The sequence below is a fragment of the Diadema antillarum genome, unplaced genomic scaffold (assembly GCF_040938485.1).
Source record: "Diadema antillarum isolate AM-2024a unplaced genomic scaffold, OU_Dant_1.0 scf00000031, whole genome shotgun sequence".
Classification (NCBI taxonomy): Eukaryota; Metazoa; Echinodermata; class Echinoidea; order Diadematoida; family Diadematidae; genus Diadema; species Diadema antillarum.
This window is the reverse complement of record NW_027270920.1, coordinates 1544716-1559699: the sequence shown is the minus strand read 5'-3', so window position 1 is coordinate 1559699 and position 14984 is coordinate 1544716. Positions and strand designations below refer to the sequence as shown.

At 37.5% G+C, this 14984-nt stretch overlaps 1 protein-coding gene across 1 annotated transcript; it reads left to right on the top strand.

Moving 5' to 3' along the window:
* LOC139741745 (monocarboxylate transporter 7-like) lies at window positions 1–7002 on the top strand. Its single transcript, XM_071652333.1, has 4 exons — window positions 1–202; window positions 4001–4144; window positions 5301–6296; window positions 6830–7002. The coding sequence occupies exons 1-4, from the start codon at window positions 1–3 to the stop codon at window positions 7000–7002; spliced, it is 1515 nt and encodes a 504-aa protein (XP_071508434.1).
* The last annotated feature ends 7982 nt before the right edge of the window (window positions 7003–14984 follow it).

The following is a 14984-nucleotide window of genomic DNA, read 5'->3' as shown; positions in this document are numbered from 1 at the left end:
ATGGCGAGGAAGACGTGTTCTCATGGTCACGGAGGTTGGCCGTGCATTGTGCTCGCCGCTGCTTTCGTCCATCGGTTTCTGACCTACGGTATCGTAAAGTCCATGGGAATCCTTGTTCCCAGCCTCGCAGATCAGCTGAGTGCATCGTACACAACTATCGGCTTCCTCTTTTCACTTGAGCACACACTATGTACAATGCTCTGTAAGTATCATTATATTTGTCATGTGGTATATGAGGTGGTAGATGGTGGTGTGTATATTTTGGTGGTCACTGGATCCTAGAGGTATAGGCCTACTGTATCTATACAAGGAGGGTACAAATGAATATACAGCCAGCTAGAGTAGTTGTATAAAATGGTACTGATCACTGTGCAGATATGTACGGTACACTTCTTCTATAAAAAGGTGGTTTTTTTCGGGATCTAGATATAAATGTCATCTTAGAACAATAGTTGTACATGTCTTCTTAAAATGTCATTCATAGCAGCAAAGTCTACACACACACTTGCCCAATTTCCATAAAATCACTAATACATAATGTAACTATCATCTCTAATGGCCCAAATTCACCAAAGTACTACAGTACTGAAATTCAATGCATGAACAACTATTCCAAATGTGAAACTGGTATATAATATATGTATATATAATATGCACAATGTTGTGTACATTCAGTACCAAATATCTATTCATATACACCATATGTGTCATGTGTATATTAATTTATTAATTTTGTTTTCCTTTTTTGGTTTATGTTCTTAAATTTATTCAAAAAGTAAAGTTTTTTGAAATTCTCTTTTTATTTTCTTTATATGGTTGTACGCATATGACATCACACACTGTAGTAGTCTTCTCATCCAGCAGTGACTACCCAGATACTTTAAAAATTCATAACTTTTGAACAGATTGTCCGATTTTCCTCAAACTTTCACTGATGTGTTCTACTAATATTGCTGCATTCACTCAATCCACATGTATATGAAGGTGGACTTGTCCTTAAATGATAAATGACGCACAGTTACTTGACACTGGGAACATGCCTAATATAGATGGAATAAATGGTGTTCAATCATTGCTCATGTCAACATTTTGAGATGCATAGTATTAATGTTATCTCAACATAACATGAATCTCAACACAGCATGAATAACATTAACATACTGATCTCACACAACATGAATGTTATTAATGTTCACTTAAGGTATTAATATTGATAAAAAAGAAATGCTTGAAATATGAAATGATGTGGTGTAACTTAATTCAGTCTCAGTGCTCACTAGAACACTGCGTGCATGAATGTCCATGAAAATGGTAGAAGTACAAGTGACATCAACTGATGGGAGTATATAATGACAATGCATCACAATTCAACCCACAGAAACTATTGTTAGACAGCTAAGTTGACATTAGAGTTTTCTTTTGGTTTAAACTTCCAGTTTTAGTTTGGTATTCTGTTCGGTATTTTCTAGGTCTTCAGGTTGTCAACCATTCTCTTTGATCTCTCCTTTTAATATTCCTCTCATCTACTTCACTTCTTTCATACTCAGCATTTAAACGTCCATTCATTCCATCCCCATTTAAACACAATCATTTTTATGACTCTTTTGCATCCCCACATCTCTCATGTGCTGATGAACATCGGTAGGTGAATAGAACCACCCATCTGTAACATTGCTACTTTGAAATAGTTCTGAATAGAATCACATACAATAGCTGGGTCTCAAATCTAAAATTTTTTGACCTAAAGTACAAGCTTGGCTTAGGCATGTTTGACTGTGCATAAAATGCAAAATAAGAGCTTTTATAAAATGGAGCTCTGTGAGTCCATGCACACACAGTAAAGAGTGAGTTATAGTGTTTATAGATACTTGGAGATCTTTTATTCCACACCATAATCAAGTTTGTCATTAAATAGATTGAAAAGAAAAGTAAAAGTTTATTCAAATCTGTTCCTGTTACAAGATTTCTTTTTTCTTTTTCTTTGTTACCTTGGTATAATATGCAAATGTAATGAGGTGAGGTTGCATACCCCCATCAAATTCTTTTATTAACCTACACTACAGTTTTCACTAAATTTTCTTTTCATGCCCACCGTTTTCTGCAAATGCAACAATAAAAGCTTGTATTCCAAGCATTAGAATTTAAAGGGAAAGGGATGTAGGTGCTGAATTATTGACCAAAAAACTTTTAATTTATTGCTATATACTTTTTTTTTGGTGAAAACCAATATGAGAATTGTGATTTTCTGTTGTCACCACTGTAGATATTTTGCATACAGTGGTTGTGGCTATTGTCCTTTTTTATTTAAAACATGTAAGACTTAATTTACAATTCCATAACTTTCTTATTCCAGGCCCAGTTTTGATGAAACTTTCACCATGCATCCTGTTCATCTGCCTTTTCTCTCTGTAAAGTTGATTCAAACATGGAGAGGAATTGTATGTACCCTAACTTCCCTGAGGTTGAATTTCTATTATAGATGTAAATTGATTGGTAAATTCAAAGTTTTGAAGAGTTATGTATCCACTCTACATCAAAATTAATGTATCAGGGCTGCCAAATTGGGGGGGGGGGGGGGGGGTTATAACTGTAAACAGTATGTGAGAATTCTTCAATTAGTTGTGTTTCCTACTGAATATATTTGTAAGTATGGGGAAAAGAAAAGAAAAAGCAATGGAAAAAAAAAGATAAAGAAAAGCTTGATAAGAATTGTTAAGGGGGAAAATGAGGAAAGATCGCACTCTATACCACAATGAATGCCTCAAGGTGAAGGTGGGTGGGAGGTACAAAGACTCCCCCTCATAGCAGCAGACAAACACATTTTCTATTTTCTTTTTCATACCATCTTGATATCTAAAGAAAAAGCCTTTTAATTCCTTTTTCTCAATCAACCATGCATCATTCTCTTTCCTCAGTTAACCATGCATCACTGCATTTGTTACTTGGCAGTCTGGTACACTATACCTCCTTCAACCTATGTATACATTGTCACTACCACAGACTTTTGATCTTGAGGTCATAATAGAATGCAAACAGGTAGAATTGCCCAACTATTATTCTAACAGCATTCCACGTAGATAATGGCATGCTGTCTATTGAAGAGAAACAGTGCTTTATGTTGCAGGGGCGGATCCAGGAATTCTGTAAAGGGGGGGGGGGGGGGCGCAACTAATATTTCTGGTGCCACTTCTGGGTTTCATGTCATTGGGGGTTTCTTTTTATTTCTTTTGTTTTTATCGAAAAATAAAGGGGGGGGGGGGGATGCACCTGTTGCGCCCCCCTCTGATCCGCCACTGATGTTGTATACCGGTATAATTGTTTCACGTGAGATGGTATAGCAGAAAGATAGAATCACCCACTCATGTGGAATCAGGCAGAAGTTTTTCAAAACTTTTCAAGAAGCATCTTTTCAATTTGAGCTAATGGTGATTTACAGTCTGTTGATTATTTCAGTCTAATGTGAAAAACAAACTGAAGGCCACCTGCAATACAGCCTCACATTTTTCTGACATCACAACAACTTTGATCACACATTTCATATTCATTTCAGATTCAGATTCATTTATCGTCCATAAAGGAAATTCTTGTTGTTTTTAGGTGTTTATGTATTACTGATTCTCTATCTACAGGAGCGTGACAACTCCTGGCTTTATAAAGAATTGTTTTTATCTACCTTGACTCTTGTATCTTGTATATCTTTGAGTGAAATATTCAGATGAATATCAGTGGCGGATCCAGAGGAGGGTGCACTGGGTGCGCCCCCCTCTTTCATTTTTCGCTAAAACAAAAGAAATAAAAAGAAAAAAAACTGGGGGGTGCGTGCGCCCTCCCTTTAATTTCGCAAAGGCGCCTCCCTTTTACGAATTTCCTGAATCTGCCCCTGAATATCGTCTGCACTATCCTGTTTAAATCTTTTATTTTTCAGTCAAATGCAAGTTTTTCCAAACTTCCTGATAAAAACAGGATAACAGGAGGATAATTGACCGATATATGATTGCAGGTCCATTCGCCAACCTGCTACTGCGGAAGAAGATCAGCCCCAGGGTCCTGACCATCAGCTGTGGCCTTGCGACAGGTTTATCTTTTATCCTGCTGGCATTTGTTCAACAACTTTGGCTGATTGGAATGCTGCTCATTATTGCAGGTATGCAGAAAATTGATGTAATAATTCCAGAGAGGGACTGATCATTTGTTGTTTGCTTTGTTTGTTTGCATGCAGGAGGTATAGATGTTACAATGTAATTCTCCACACTGTAGGCCTATAGTTATATATGCCACATAATTTTGCTGGTTTTTGTTTAATGATTGCAAATTTCCCAAGTCGGAGTGCAATTCACAAATATAACAACACAGGAAAATATCAACTCTGATTATTACATAAAGTGATATGCATGCATCTGTGTATTTCTTTGTCCATTATTGTACTCCATGATCACAATTTTAACCACTTGCAAAATTTTCAGGAAGTCCCAGTTTTTATGTTAAAAATGTTTTACATGAATACTGTAAAAGTGGATATTTTTTGCGCTACTAATTTTTCGCGCTTAGCCGGGTAAGAAGAGATTTGCATGTTTTTAAATCTGCGGAATCAGGACATCAACTACTGAAACATATGGCAAGCAGTAATATTCATGTGCTTTTATTTTCACACAAGTTTCTTGTTGCGCGAAATGCATGAAAATTTCAACACCACGAAAATTTCCACTCATACATAACTATTTTTGCTGTTATTATGACACACAAAATGGCTTTATATTCTTTCATCCCCATGCAGTAAATTAGTAGTTTCTTTAAGTTGTTTTTCTTTGATGAATGGTGTCAAGATGAGTTGTGTTGCATAGTGATATGAACTTAGCTAGCTTGGTAGGCAAGTTGACAATACCAGACAGTTACACCATGGTTGCGAATGGGTAGCACTTTATTCAGAACAACTCTCTTGCTCAGCCATGTTCCTTTTGGCTATCATACAGCCCGTGTGTATTACAGTGCATGTGTGTGTGTGTGTGTGTGTGTGTATATATATTGCCATAGCCTGTTACGCAATACTTTGCAGTGGCACATTATTACTCATTATGTGGAGGGCTCCACCTGGAGTCACATGTATTACAGATGGCAGATGAATGAATGGAAAGACAGTACACTTTTGTGGTATGTTTCAATTATGCTGAGATTCTTTATCATGCATTAATGATTCAAATGTTATTTGCGGCCTTTATTTCTTTTTAAATATCCTTTATTTTTCTGTTTGTTTCGTTGAAAATTATGTTTGCAAGGATCATGCACTGCTCCCTTCTTCCAAGTTGCAAGCATTGCCATGAAGCAGCACTTTGGAATGCGCTACGGATCAGTGAATGCTATCACCCAGCTTGGCTCGGTAGCAGGAGGCGTGGCACTTCCCTACATCACGTCCATGCTCTTCCAATCATACGGCTTGGCGGGGACGTTCCTGTGCATGGGGGCGATAGTGCTGAACAGGTGTCCTGTTGGTGCAGCTCTCAAATACACACCAGAGTCTAGCAGAGAATGTAACCAAGGAGAGGTCATTGAAGACAGTGGGGTCAGTCTGCAGGTCCAGAAGTCAAGAAGACATCCATGCAGCGATGATGGGGATGACGCCCATCGTGAGGTGGAGAGTCGCCTCTGTGAAGCTTGTGAGGAGAGAACACCATGGATGAGTGAAGAAGGGGAGGATGGTTGTATTAGGTATAATGGTTCACCCACCCAATCCAAGCCTGCGGATGAGAGTGTGACTTGCCACCCTAACACTGAGAGCAATCAGAGTAGGAACCTTTGCAGAAAATTCCTTCATCTCTTTCCCACCGTCTTTGACTTTACGTCGATTGCGAAGGAATGGCGAGTGACGGCATTCTTCTTGCCTGGAACTTTCCTCATGGACTTCTGCCTCTTTGGTTTTGCGCTTTTCTCCACCTCTTATGGGCGCTCCGTGGGCATCGCTGAAACCCAGGTGGTGTACCTCCCCATCGTTGGTGCTGCTGGTGGTGTCCTCAGCCGAATCATCCTGGTCTTTCTCCTCTACATCAGGCCCTTCTGGAGTAGCCACCTGTTCCTCGTCAACGCTTTAATATCAGCAGCAGCGTTCCTCGTCTTTACGCTCAACTCATCATTTGTGAACCTGATGTTCTGCTCGGTGCTAGCGGGCTTCGGTCTCTTTGGAGCAAACTCTTCCTTCAATGGTGTCATCTCCGTGTCTGTGACAAAGAAAAACTTTCCAGCAATCGTAGCTGCATCATTCTTCCTCACAGGTGCAGGAGCTGTTGTGTCTGGGTCCTTGACTGGTAGGCATAATTCAACCATGTTTAGAAAAGAATAATAGAATATGACATTACAGTGCACTCCGGCCATAACGAACACGGTTATTACAAAATTCCGGGTACGGCAAAGTAAAAATTCAGGCCATTGCATTATCCATTCTATGTTTTTTATTGTTTATTTGTTAGTTTATAACGAAATTTAGATATTATAACAAAAGAAAATTGCAGGTCTGGAGAAGTTTATTATAATGGGAGTCCACTGTGTACCTATAACTGTAAGTCGTTTTTCACAACGCTGACATCCTGTGCCTTTTTAATTTAGCATTTCCAAGTGCGTTTACTGGTTATCAAAGGTAAAGTAATATGAAAGTGTATTGTGCATTCAAAGGGTCACATTTTTAGTTGAGCAGAGAAAATACTAATTGAATTTAACAAAATTTACATTTTCAAAACAAAGAGAAACAGAGGTGAGACTGAAATTGTTCTTCATCGCTACAGGATATTCACACATATTAATGATTATTCTCCTTCCATCTCTCTGTCTCACTCTGACCCAGGATACCTATACGACGTCACGCAGTCGTTCAAAACCGTCTTCAGGGTGTATTCAGGATTGTGCTTTGCTGTCGTTCTTCACGTTCTCATCTCTTACAAGTTTCGACGAGTGGATGGGGAGGAAGTGACAGTTCAGCAGAGAAAAAGAAACAAGCAAAGGCCTGTAGAATTGTGAAAGGGATGAATCACATAATTATGCATGAGTATTTTGAATATACTGTAGTTCTGTCTTCTCATCATTAAAGCAGAAAGGATTGAAGTGTGAGAATTGCACAAGTGAGCTTTATGTCTTTTCAGCTACCAGCTGTGAGGATAATGTTTGATACACTTGTAGATAATTACACCATACAGGATTTGCATGGACAGTGTTCAAATTTTCATGTGATTAGTAGAGTAAAACAAAAGAAATAAAGATTTATTGTAGAGCAATTATGAATTTAAGATTTTCACATACTTTACTAACCAGTAATATCAGAGGCAATCAGTTACCACAGATGCCAATTACGACCTAAGATGTCAGGAACAGTATATTTATTATACCCCCGCCAAACGAAGTTTGAAGGGGGTATATAGGAATCAGCGGACGGTCGGGCAGTCGGGCGGTCGGTCGGGCGGTCGGTCGGGCGGTCGGGCGGTCGGGCGGTCGGGTGGTCGGTCCGTTGCAAATCTTGCGTCGCGAACTACTTCCTCAGTTTTGCACCGATTCCCATAAAACTTGGCACAGATGTGTGCCTTGGGTTGTAGATGTGCAAGACGTTTTTTTTTGACAGTACCCAAAAGTACGTTGCCATGGTAACGGCATATTATGGGCAAAAATGGGTACAAATCTTGCGTCGCGAACTCCTCCCACAGTTTTTGATCAATTTTTATGAAATTAGGTACAGATGTTCATCTGAATATGTTAATGTGCAAGACACATATTTCCGCAGTGGCAAAAAGTGCATTGCCATGGTAACGGCATGTTATTGGTAAAATATAGGGCAAAATGCTTCATGGCAAAACTGCTTCATCAGTGTTCTTCCAATTCTCATGGAATTCATATTGAATGTTTGTCTTAGGATATAGGTCAGCATGACACATTTCTTGACAGTGACAAAAAGTATGTTGCCATGGTAACAGCTCACATATTATGAGCCAAAATGATGGAAAATTTTGTGTTGCAAACTACTTCCTCAGTTTTTGCCCAATTTCCATGAAACTTGGTACAGATGTGTGCCTTTGGTTGTAGATGTGCAAGACGCATTTTTCGACAGTACCCAAAAGTACGTTGCCATGGTAACGGCATATTAATGGCAGAAGATCAAGGAAAGATCTTGCGGATTTAACTACTTCCTCAGTTTTTTGACCAAAGCTTATGAAATGTTGTTTTGACCAAAGCTTATGAAATGTTGTTTGGCGGGGGTATAACCAGTCGCTGTAGCGACATTTCTAGTTGTTTCTATTCTTGGAAACAATTCGTAAGACAGAACAAAATGTCAAATGCACGTTGAAGCTAGTAATAGAATCCTCAGTGTCAGTCCATCCAACTATGTCAATCAAAATCTATTAATAATCAATCATTTTCAAAATACAACTCATGTGAGATTAAATCTCATCTGAAAAATAGTAATATGAATGGAAATTGTCAGCAATGTATATCCGTGTACCAGTGCTCCATATATTCTCAGGTATTATGATTCAAGTCATTTTCCATGTAGAGAAAGATGAAGAGGTGAACATTTTAAAGGTGCTGTGCTGAACAGATGACAGTTACTGTGAATCCACATTTTACAAAGAGGTGCAGTGCATCTCAACTTGAATGTTTAACCTGTTGAGGATGAGTCCCGAGTATACTCAGGCAAGCATCTATGGGAAATGTGTGTTGTAGCAAAATCAAACTGTCCTCAACAGGTAGATAATTTTCATTTGTGGAGTGCAGATCACTTATTGCACTTTCTTCATGTTGAGGTTTCTTTGTAATTGATAGATGTGTTTCACTGAGTCAGGAGGCTGTAGTGACTGAGTGTAAGAAGACCACAGGACCTCAGTCTTGAGGTACCCAATTTAGGGTCCCGTCACTTGCAATAGCCTTACCTGTAGAGGCAATTTATCCTCATAATCTACCTGTAGTCCTTCAAAAGGTGCTTATAGCTGCCAGTCCTGTGGTAGGTTCCCTCAAGCCAGCAACCAAAGAGTCAATCTGGCCAGCAATTCCATGCATGAAACTAAACCAAAATACAAAAATGACATTTTTCATGGACTACTAAGAAAATTAATGTTCTTATTCATATAAGTGGTGTTCTGTATCTATTGTATTGGAGATGCTTATATGGTGTATACTGTTTAGACAATCCATGGAATATAGAAATGTTCAAATCATATCCTGTCTTGGGCACCCAAACAATCACAGCAGATGATAATTAGAATGATGCTTGCCATACTCCATGAAATCCACTCCATATTGTAACCGTGCATACGTAAAGAAAATGAAATGTGAAATATGGAATGTGAAAAACTGATATATCACAGTGGAGGATATTCACCTAATCTTATAGCAGTGGTGGATCCAGGTGGGGACATTAAAATAATTGAAATAAAAAGACAAAAAAATGGTAAAGGGGGGTGGGGGTCATGCACCCCCTTTAATTTTGTAAAGGCCTCCCCCTTTACAGAATTCCTGGATCCGCCCCTATTATAGTGTATTCTTGTGTTGTTCATGTCTTTATGTATCACTGACAATCATCACTCAAGCTGACCAACTACACATTCCAACATAATGAAGGCACAACAATTTAGACTTGGTTCCAAGCTATATGTGTATATTATTGGGATTCCATTTTGTATGCTTATACACTCTGTCTCCTGGCAACAGGTAGCACTATTTCCATAACTAGGGCTCAACTTTAAACGGTGGCCCGGTTGCCTGGTTGCCTGGTTGCCTGGTTGCCTGGGGTCTCTAAAAATTTATGTTAGGCCACTGAACTTCCAAAAAGTGATCTTTTGGTGGCCCAATTGGGCAAATAAGATTCTAAATGGATTGTTAGGTTCCTGTTATTTTAATCCACATTTATTCTTTGGTTTACCAAAATTTCAAATTTAAAGATTTTAGCGGCCCAAGTGAGCCACTAACAGAGACTCCAACCCCAAGCACCTGATGATCTGGAGATTCTCCTGCCTGAAACCCCTAGCAAACGGGAGACTCCAACTTGATGTGCACTTCATGCACATCACGAGCGCGAAGTTCGTTGTGGCGTGGGTTCAGGGCCCGCTTAGGGCCCTGGAAGCTCTAGGGTTCTAGATACTCTCTCGTGCTATCGGAGGCTTATTTTTTAATATACAATGGCACAAAGTAAGAAATCATTTCAAGCGGGAGAACAGGAGATTTTGCAAAAATGGGCTTTTGGCGGGAGATCTCCCATTGAAAGCGGGAGAGTTGGAGTCTCTGCACCAAAGGAAAGACTATAATATGTGTTGAGCGCTTCCATAACACACCTGTTGATCAAAGCAACTGTCCATCAAAAGCCGCTGATGAAGCATGGGGTGATCGAAGCAGGGCTTGACTAATTTGTGAGGGCAAGGCCACTGTTTTTGATATAAGGCCATTTTGTTTCAATTTGGCATTTAATGAGGTGAAGAGTTAAGAATAGGCCAAAGAAGGATTAGACTAATCAAGAGACATCCAAGGCCATGGATTAATATTAGGCCCTGGTAGAGTGCCTTCAACCTGATGACCACTGCCCTACTCTGTTACTCCAGGAAATATAAATGGGTACTTGGTAAATAGTTGACCCTTAATATGCTTGAATATATGTATTATTATAGTTATATAAATAATCATTATGAATATATGAAGAGTTTGTTCGCAAAAACCGTAAGTCTATTTTTGAAGATTTTGAAGTACAGTCTCTGTCATAAAGGACAAAATAATACCTTTTAAATGATATATTGGTCACTACATAAAAAGGTATATTTGAGAAGTTATGGTCAAAAGAAGCAAGAATTTTCTTATTATTCTCTTTATTTTTCTTGACATTTAATCGCAAATACCTCCATTTGGCAAATATGGACTTATTGGTTTTTGCAAACAAACTCTTCATATTATATATGTGTCATATAGGATAAAGGAGCAAGTAGCCTTGTCGGAATGCTCCCCTGGGAGTAAGATGAGTGCACCCGGTATATAGAGCAGGTTTGATTCCTGTGGCTGAAGTATAGACAGAAGTTGTACAGTAGAACAGTGTTATAAATAAATGGGATATAACAAATCCCTCTTATAACAAGGCGATTATGCAGGTCCCTGCTCTTTATATATTTCTATTTCTGTACCCTGTTATAGTGAAAAACCTGATATAACAAGGTCTTTAGGATGGTTACTGTGTCCTCTTTATAATATAATATATATATTTATATATTTCTATTTTTGTACCCTGTTATAGTGAAAAACCTGATATAACAAGGTCTTTAGGATGGTTACTGTGTCCTCTTTATAACAAGGCTCCCATGTACGCCCTAAAAAGCTTTGAAGACTACAAAGCAGTGGAGATGAGGTGCAGTTTTTTTCCACATTATTAAAGTGACAATCGTATATGAATACTTGTTATATCTATCAATTATTACCAGGTATCTCTATTGTGGGCACACTCATGCATAATGAGCAATTTGGACTTATCTAATGTCACATTTTCCCCCCATTTCATAGTTGCCTTATATTCGGCTTTACAATAGGACATTGAATACAAACTGCAATGTTTGTAATCACGTAATCATAATACAAATATTGTATAGTATGACAGGAATGTAACTTGTTGCTGGTTGTTACATCTGTATCTGTGTTGAAATAGATTTGAAAGCGTATAACAATCAGTAGGCCTATTCATCATATTTGTGTATATTTTTGTCACTTTGAGTTGTCAATCAAAATATATTGAGGTTGGATGGCATATTATTGATATTTATAACCCTACCAAACAAAAGTTTTGGTGATTATCTCAAAATGTATTTTGTCATCAAAGTCCACTTGGGTTTCAGTGACTCATTTTTAATAGACTCTATCTCAGTACAAAATGATTCGAAATAATATTACTGTCTCCTGAGGCTATTTTTCTCTCTTGCGTTACATTTTAATTCCTGAGGACCAACTAACCATCAAATGAAAATGTCTTGTGGACACAAATCTCAAATAAGACTTGGTGATTTACTTTGAAAAAGAAAGAAAGAAAAGATGTTGTACATGTATTCTGGAAATCCTGCATGAAATCTGTGGATTTGGCATGGTTCTCTCAGTTTCTCGAGAGGAAGTGTTTTACAGCCTAATGAAATTCTAGGATCAATGAATGAGAGGCTGTCAATATGTATGCTGCCCTCTTTGGTGATATTATGGCCAGTCTGTCTGTGCTTGCCAGTCTGGCAACTTCCATTTGTTCTTCTGAAACATTTTACTTCGTGTCTCTTGTTGGGTTTTTTTTTTCGGTTTGTTGTGTGTTATTATTCTGTTATTGTTGTGTTTTCAAGGAATCAGATTATTGATATTCTCTGTGTTGGTGCCATTGGTACTATTTTACAAAATAATGCTGCAGTATAAGAAATATTAATGATTTGTTCATAATTGCTAGGTGGCTTTATGAAAAGTTTTTATATTTTGCTTGATTGAAAAAAAAAATATGAAGGCTACAGATGATATTTTGTTGTGTTTAATGTTAGCCCAACATTCAGGAGTTTAACTGCCTCAAAATATTAACTGCATTGCATTCAAAGAGGTTACTGACCACTGGGAAGGAGTTAATCTATCAATCATGTAAGCCCAATGTATAGAGGACATTAAGCATCTTCATAATGCTTTTGTACACTCTCCTGCATACCTATAGATCTAGTAGAATCAGACCAAAGTTTTCATCATTTTTCAAGGACACACAATACAGATTACTTGGTGAGTTGAATGAGTGGAAATAATTGATTGACAGTTTTTTTTATTTTTAAATGTAGATTTTATAGTCTTGGATTTTGTTTGTTTGTTTGTTTGTTTGTTTTGTTACATTCTAGAGAGCAGTGTGAAGGCTGGGGCATGAACCCGTAACCTTTCTGGAATCACTCAGGTGTGCAAACCACTAGACCAATATATCTGGCCTCATGTGTGTTAAGTTGTGAACGTGCTTAGTATTATGTTACCATGTATAAATGTGTACATTGTATCATTAAGTGCACATGTGTATGTGTAGTGTGTTGTATGCACGATTGTAGTATGTTTATCTCATGAGGGTATGCATTCTTTATGACTACATTTAATGATTTAATGATTTGTCTTTGTTCTTAAAAGGAAAGGTTCTATATGCACGTACACTGCTTTTAAAGGATATTCTTAGGTAGGAATAAAATTGATATGTAGAAGATTTGAAGAATGGCTTCTTTCCTTGGTAGGGAACCTTTTTTTTGTTTTGTTTTTTATATGCCCTTTTAGTTTGAAACCTTCAAATATGCTTTTTGTTAAAAACAAACTTCAAACTAGAAGGAATTGCACAAAACTAAGTGTCTGCATAGCATACAAGGGTTATTCAAGTCAGTTGACTCATATACCTGTGAGTTGATTTTTGTCATAGCAAAATAATACATGTTACCATGTAGTGAAGGTGCTGCATTGAATCAATTCATCAATCATTTTTTTTTCTTTTAGTGCAATGGACATTTCTAAAAGTCTTTAATCCTGTCAGCATTTTTCCATGATATTTAAGTCGATATTACTCTAAAATGTATAAAACTTTCCCTTTAAATGAACTATATATCTTTTTTATTGATGTGTATGTATGAATACATAATATTGGGGAAAAAAACCTGCAAATCTACCTTGTGACAAATGTTTTTAATGTAGGCCTGTATATGAAACATATTTTTGCAATAGAGCATACATCAGAATGTTTGCACAATTTTAGTACTGTTAAAGGTATATAAATAAGTTCCTACATAGGAGCCTAGTTATGCCATTTTAAAAGTCAGTAAGCTTTCTCTACACAATCCAGCAGTCTTATTGTTATGGTCATTTTATTGGGTTGTGGAAAAAAAGAAGAAGACAAAACAGTAAAATGATCCTTTGTGTACATACAAGATTGCAGTGAACAAAATTGATGTTCTCCATGCAGAACATTACAATGATCTTCTGTAGTCATGAAAATATGTGTACAATAGGAAAGAATGAAATTAAACAATCATTGCACACAAGATTGATTAGGAATTTACACAAGCGGCATGACAGTGACATTTTCTAATAGAAATTTTTTACGAGACACCATTTGCATGATGTCTTGTCAAGTATATCTCACATTGATATCAACTTGTGATAATTTATCCAGCTCTGTACTGTGTAGGCCTACTTGTCATTATTCCTATGTTTCTACAGATAAATGGTGCTATATAAATGTTGTTTTATCATTATGTACAAAGCCTACAACAGCTAACTGTACTTTTTTGCTGAGCATGTTGTCCTGGTGTAGATACATGTAATGTTTCTCCTATGGAGGATGTTGTTTGTAATAAAATCATTGGAATGGGAACTCATATCTTGAGAGCAGATTTGTGTGATATTTAGAGAAAGTTATGCTTGACATGGTTAGGACTCACTTGATCAGACCAAAACAATGGCATGAAGGGACAAACCTGCAATCAACATTGAAAAAAGTGCACTTTTACTTTTCATGAAGTGTTTTAAGCAAAGAAGAGACACAATTTCAGTGTATACAGTATTCCCTATACACAGTGCAGATTGGGTGGGGGGGGGGCACACTGGGCGAGTGCCCCCCTTATTTTTTTTTGAAACAAAAAGAATCAAAAAGAAAAAAATGGGGGTGGGGGGAGCGTGCGCCCCTTTAATTTTGTAAAAGCGCCTCCCCTTTATGGAATTCCTGAATCTACCCCTGATACAGATGGCATTGATGTAATGGATACTAAATAATATAGGAGAATAAAAGTGCAGGAATAAAGCTGTAAACATGCCTCCAAATCCACTTATAATTCCCATCTGCATTGACACACAAGCATAAAAATATCCAAATAGTAGGCTTTGATGATAAACTGCTCATGAGCAATAACTAAATCTTGACTCTCCTTGGCTTGCATGGAAACTTGGTCCATTTATGGTCTTAAAAGTCAGGCCTTCCAGAAGTTTCTAGCTTTTTAAGAAAGTAAACAATT

Bases quoted from the DNA above. Each gene is read 5' to 3' on its own strand.
- LOC139741745 (XM_071652333.1), top strand. From the start codon at position 1: ATGGCGAGGAAGACGTGTTCTCATGGTCACGGAGGTTGGCCGTGCATT. The intron at 4,145-5,300 runs GTATGCAGAAAA...CCTTCTTCCAAG, and splicing joins AATGCTGCTCATTATTGCAG to TTGCAAGCATTGCCATGAAG. The intron at 6,297-6,829 runs GTAGGCATAATT...ACTCTGACCCAG, and splicing joins TGTGTCTGGGTCCTTGACTG to GATACCTATACGACGTCACG.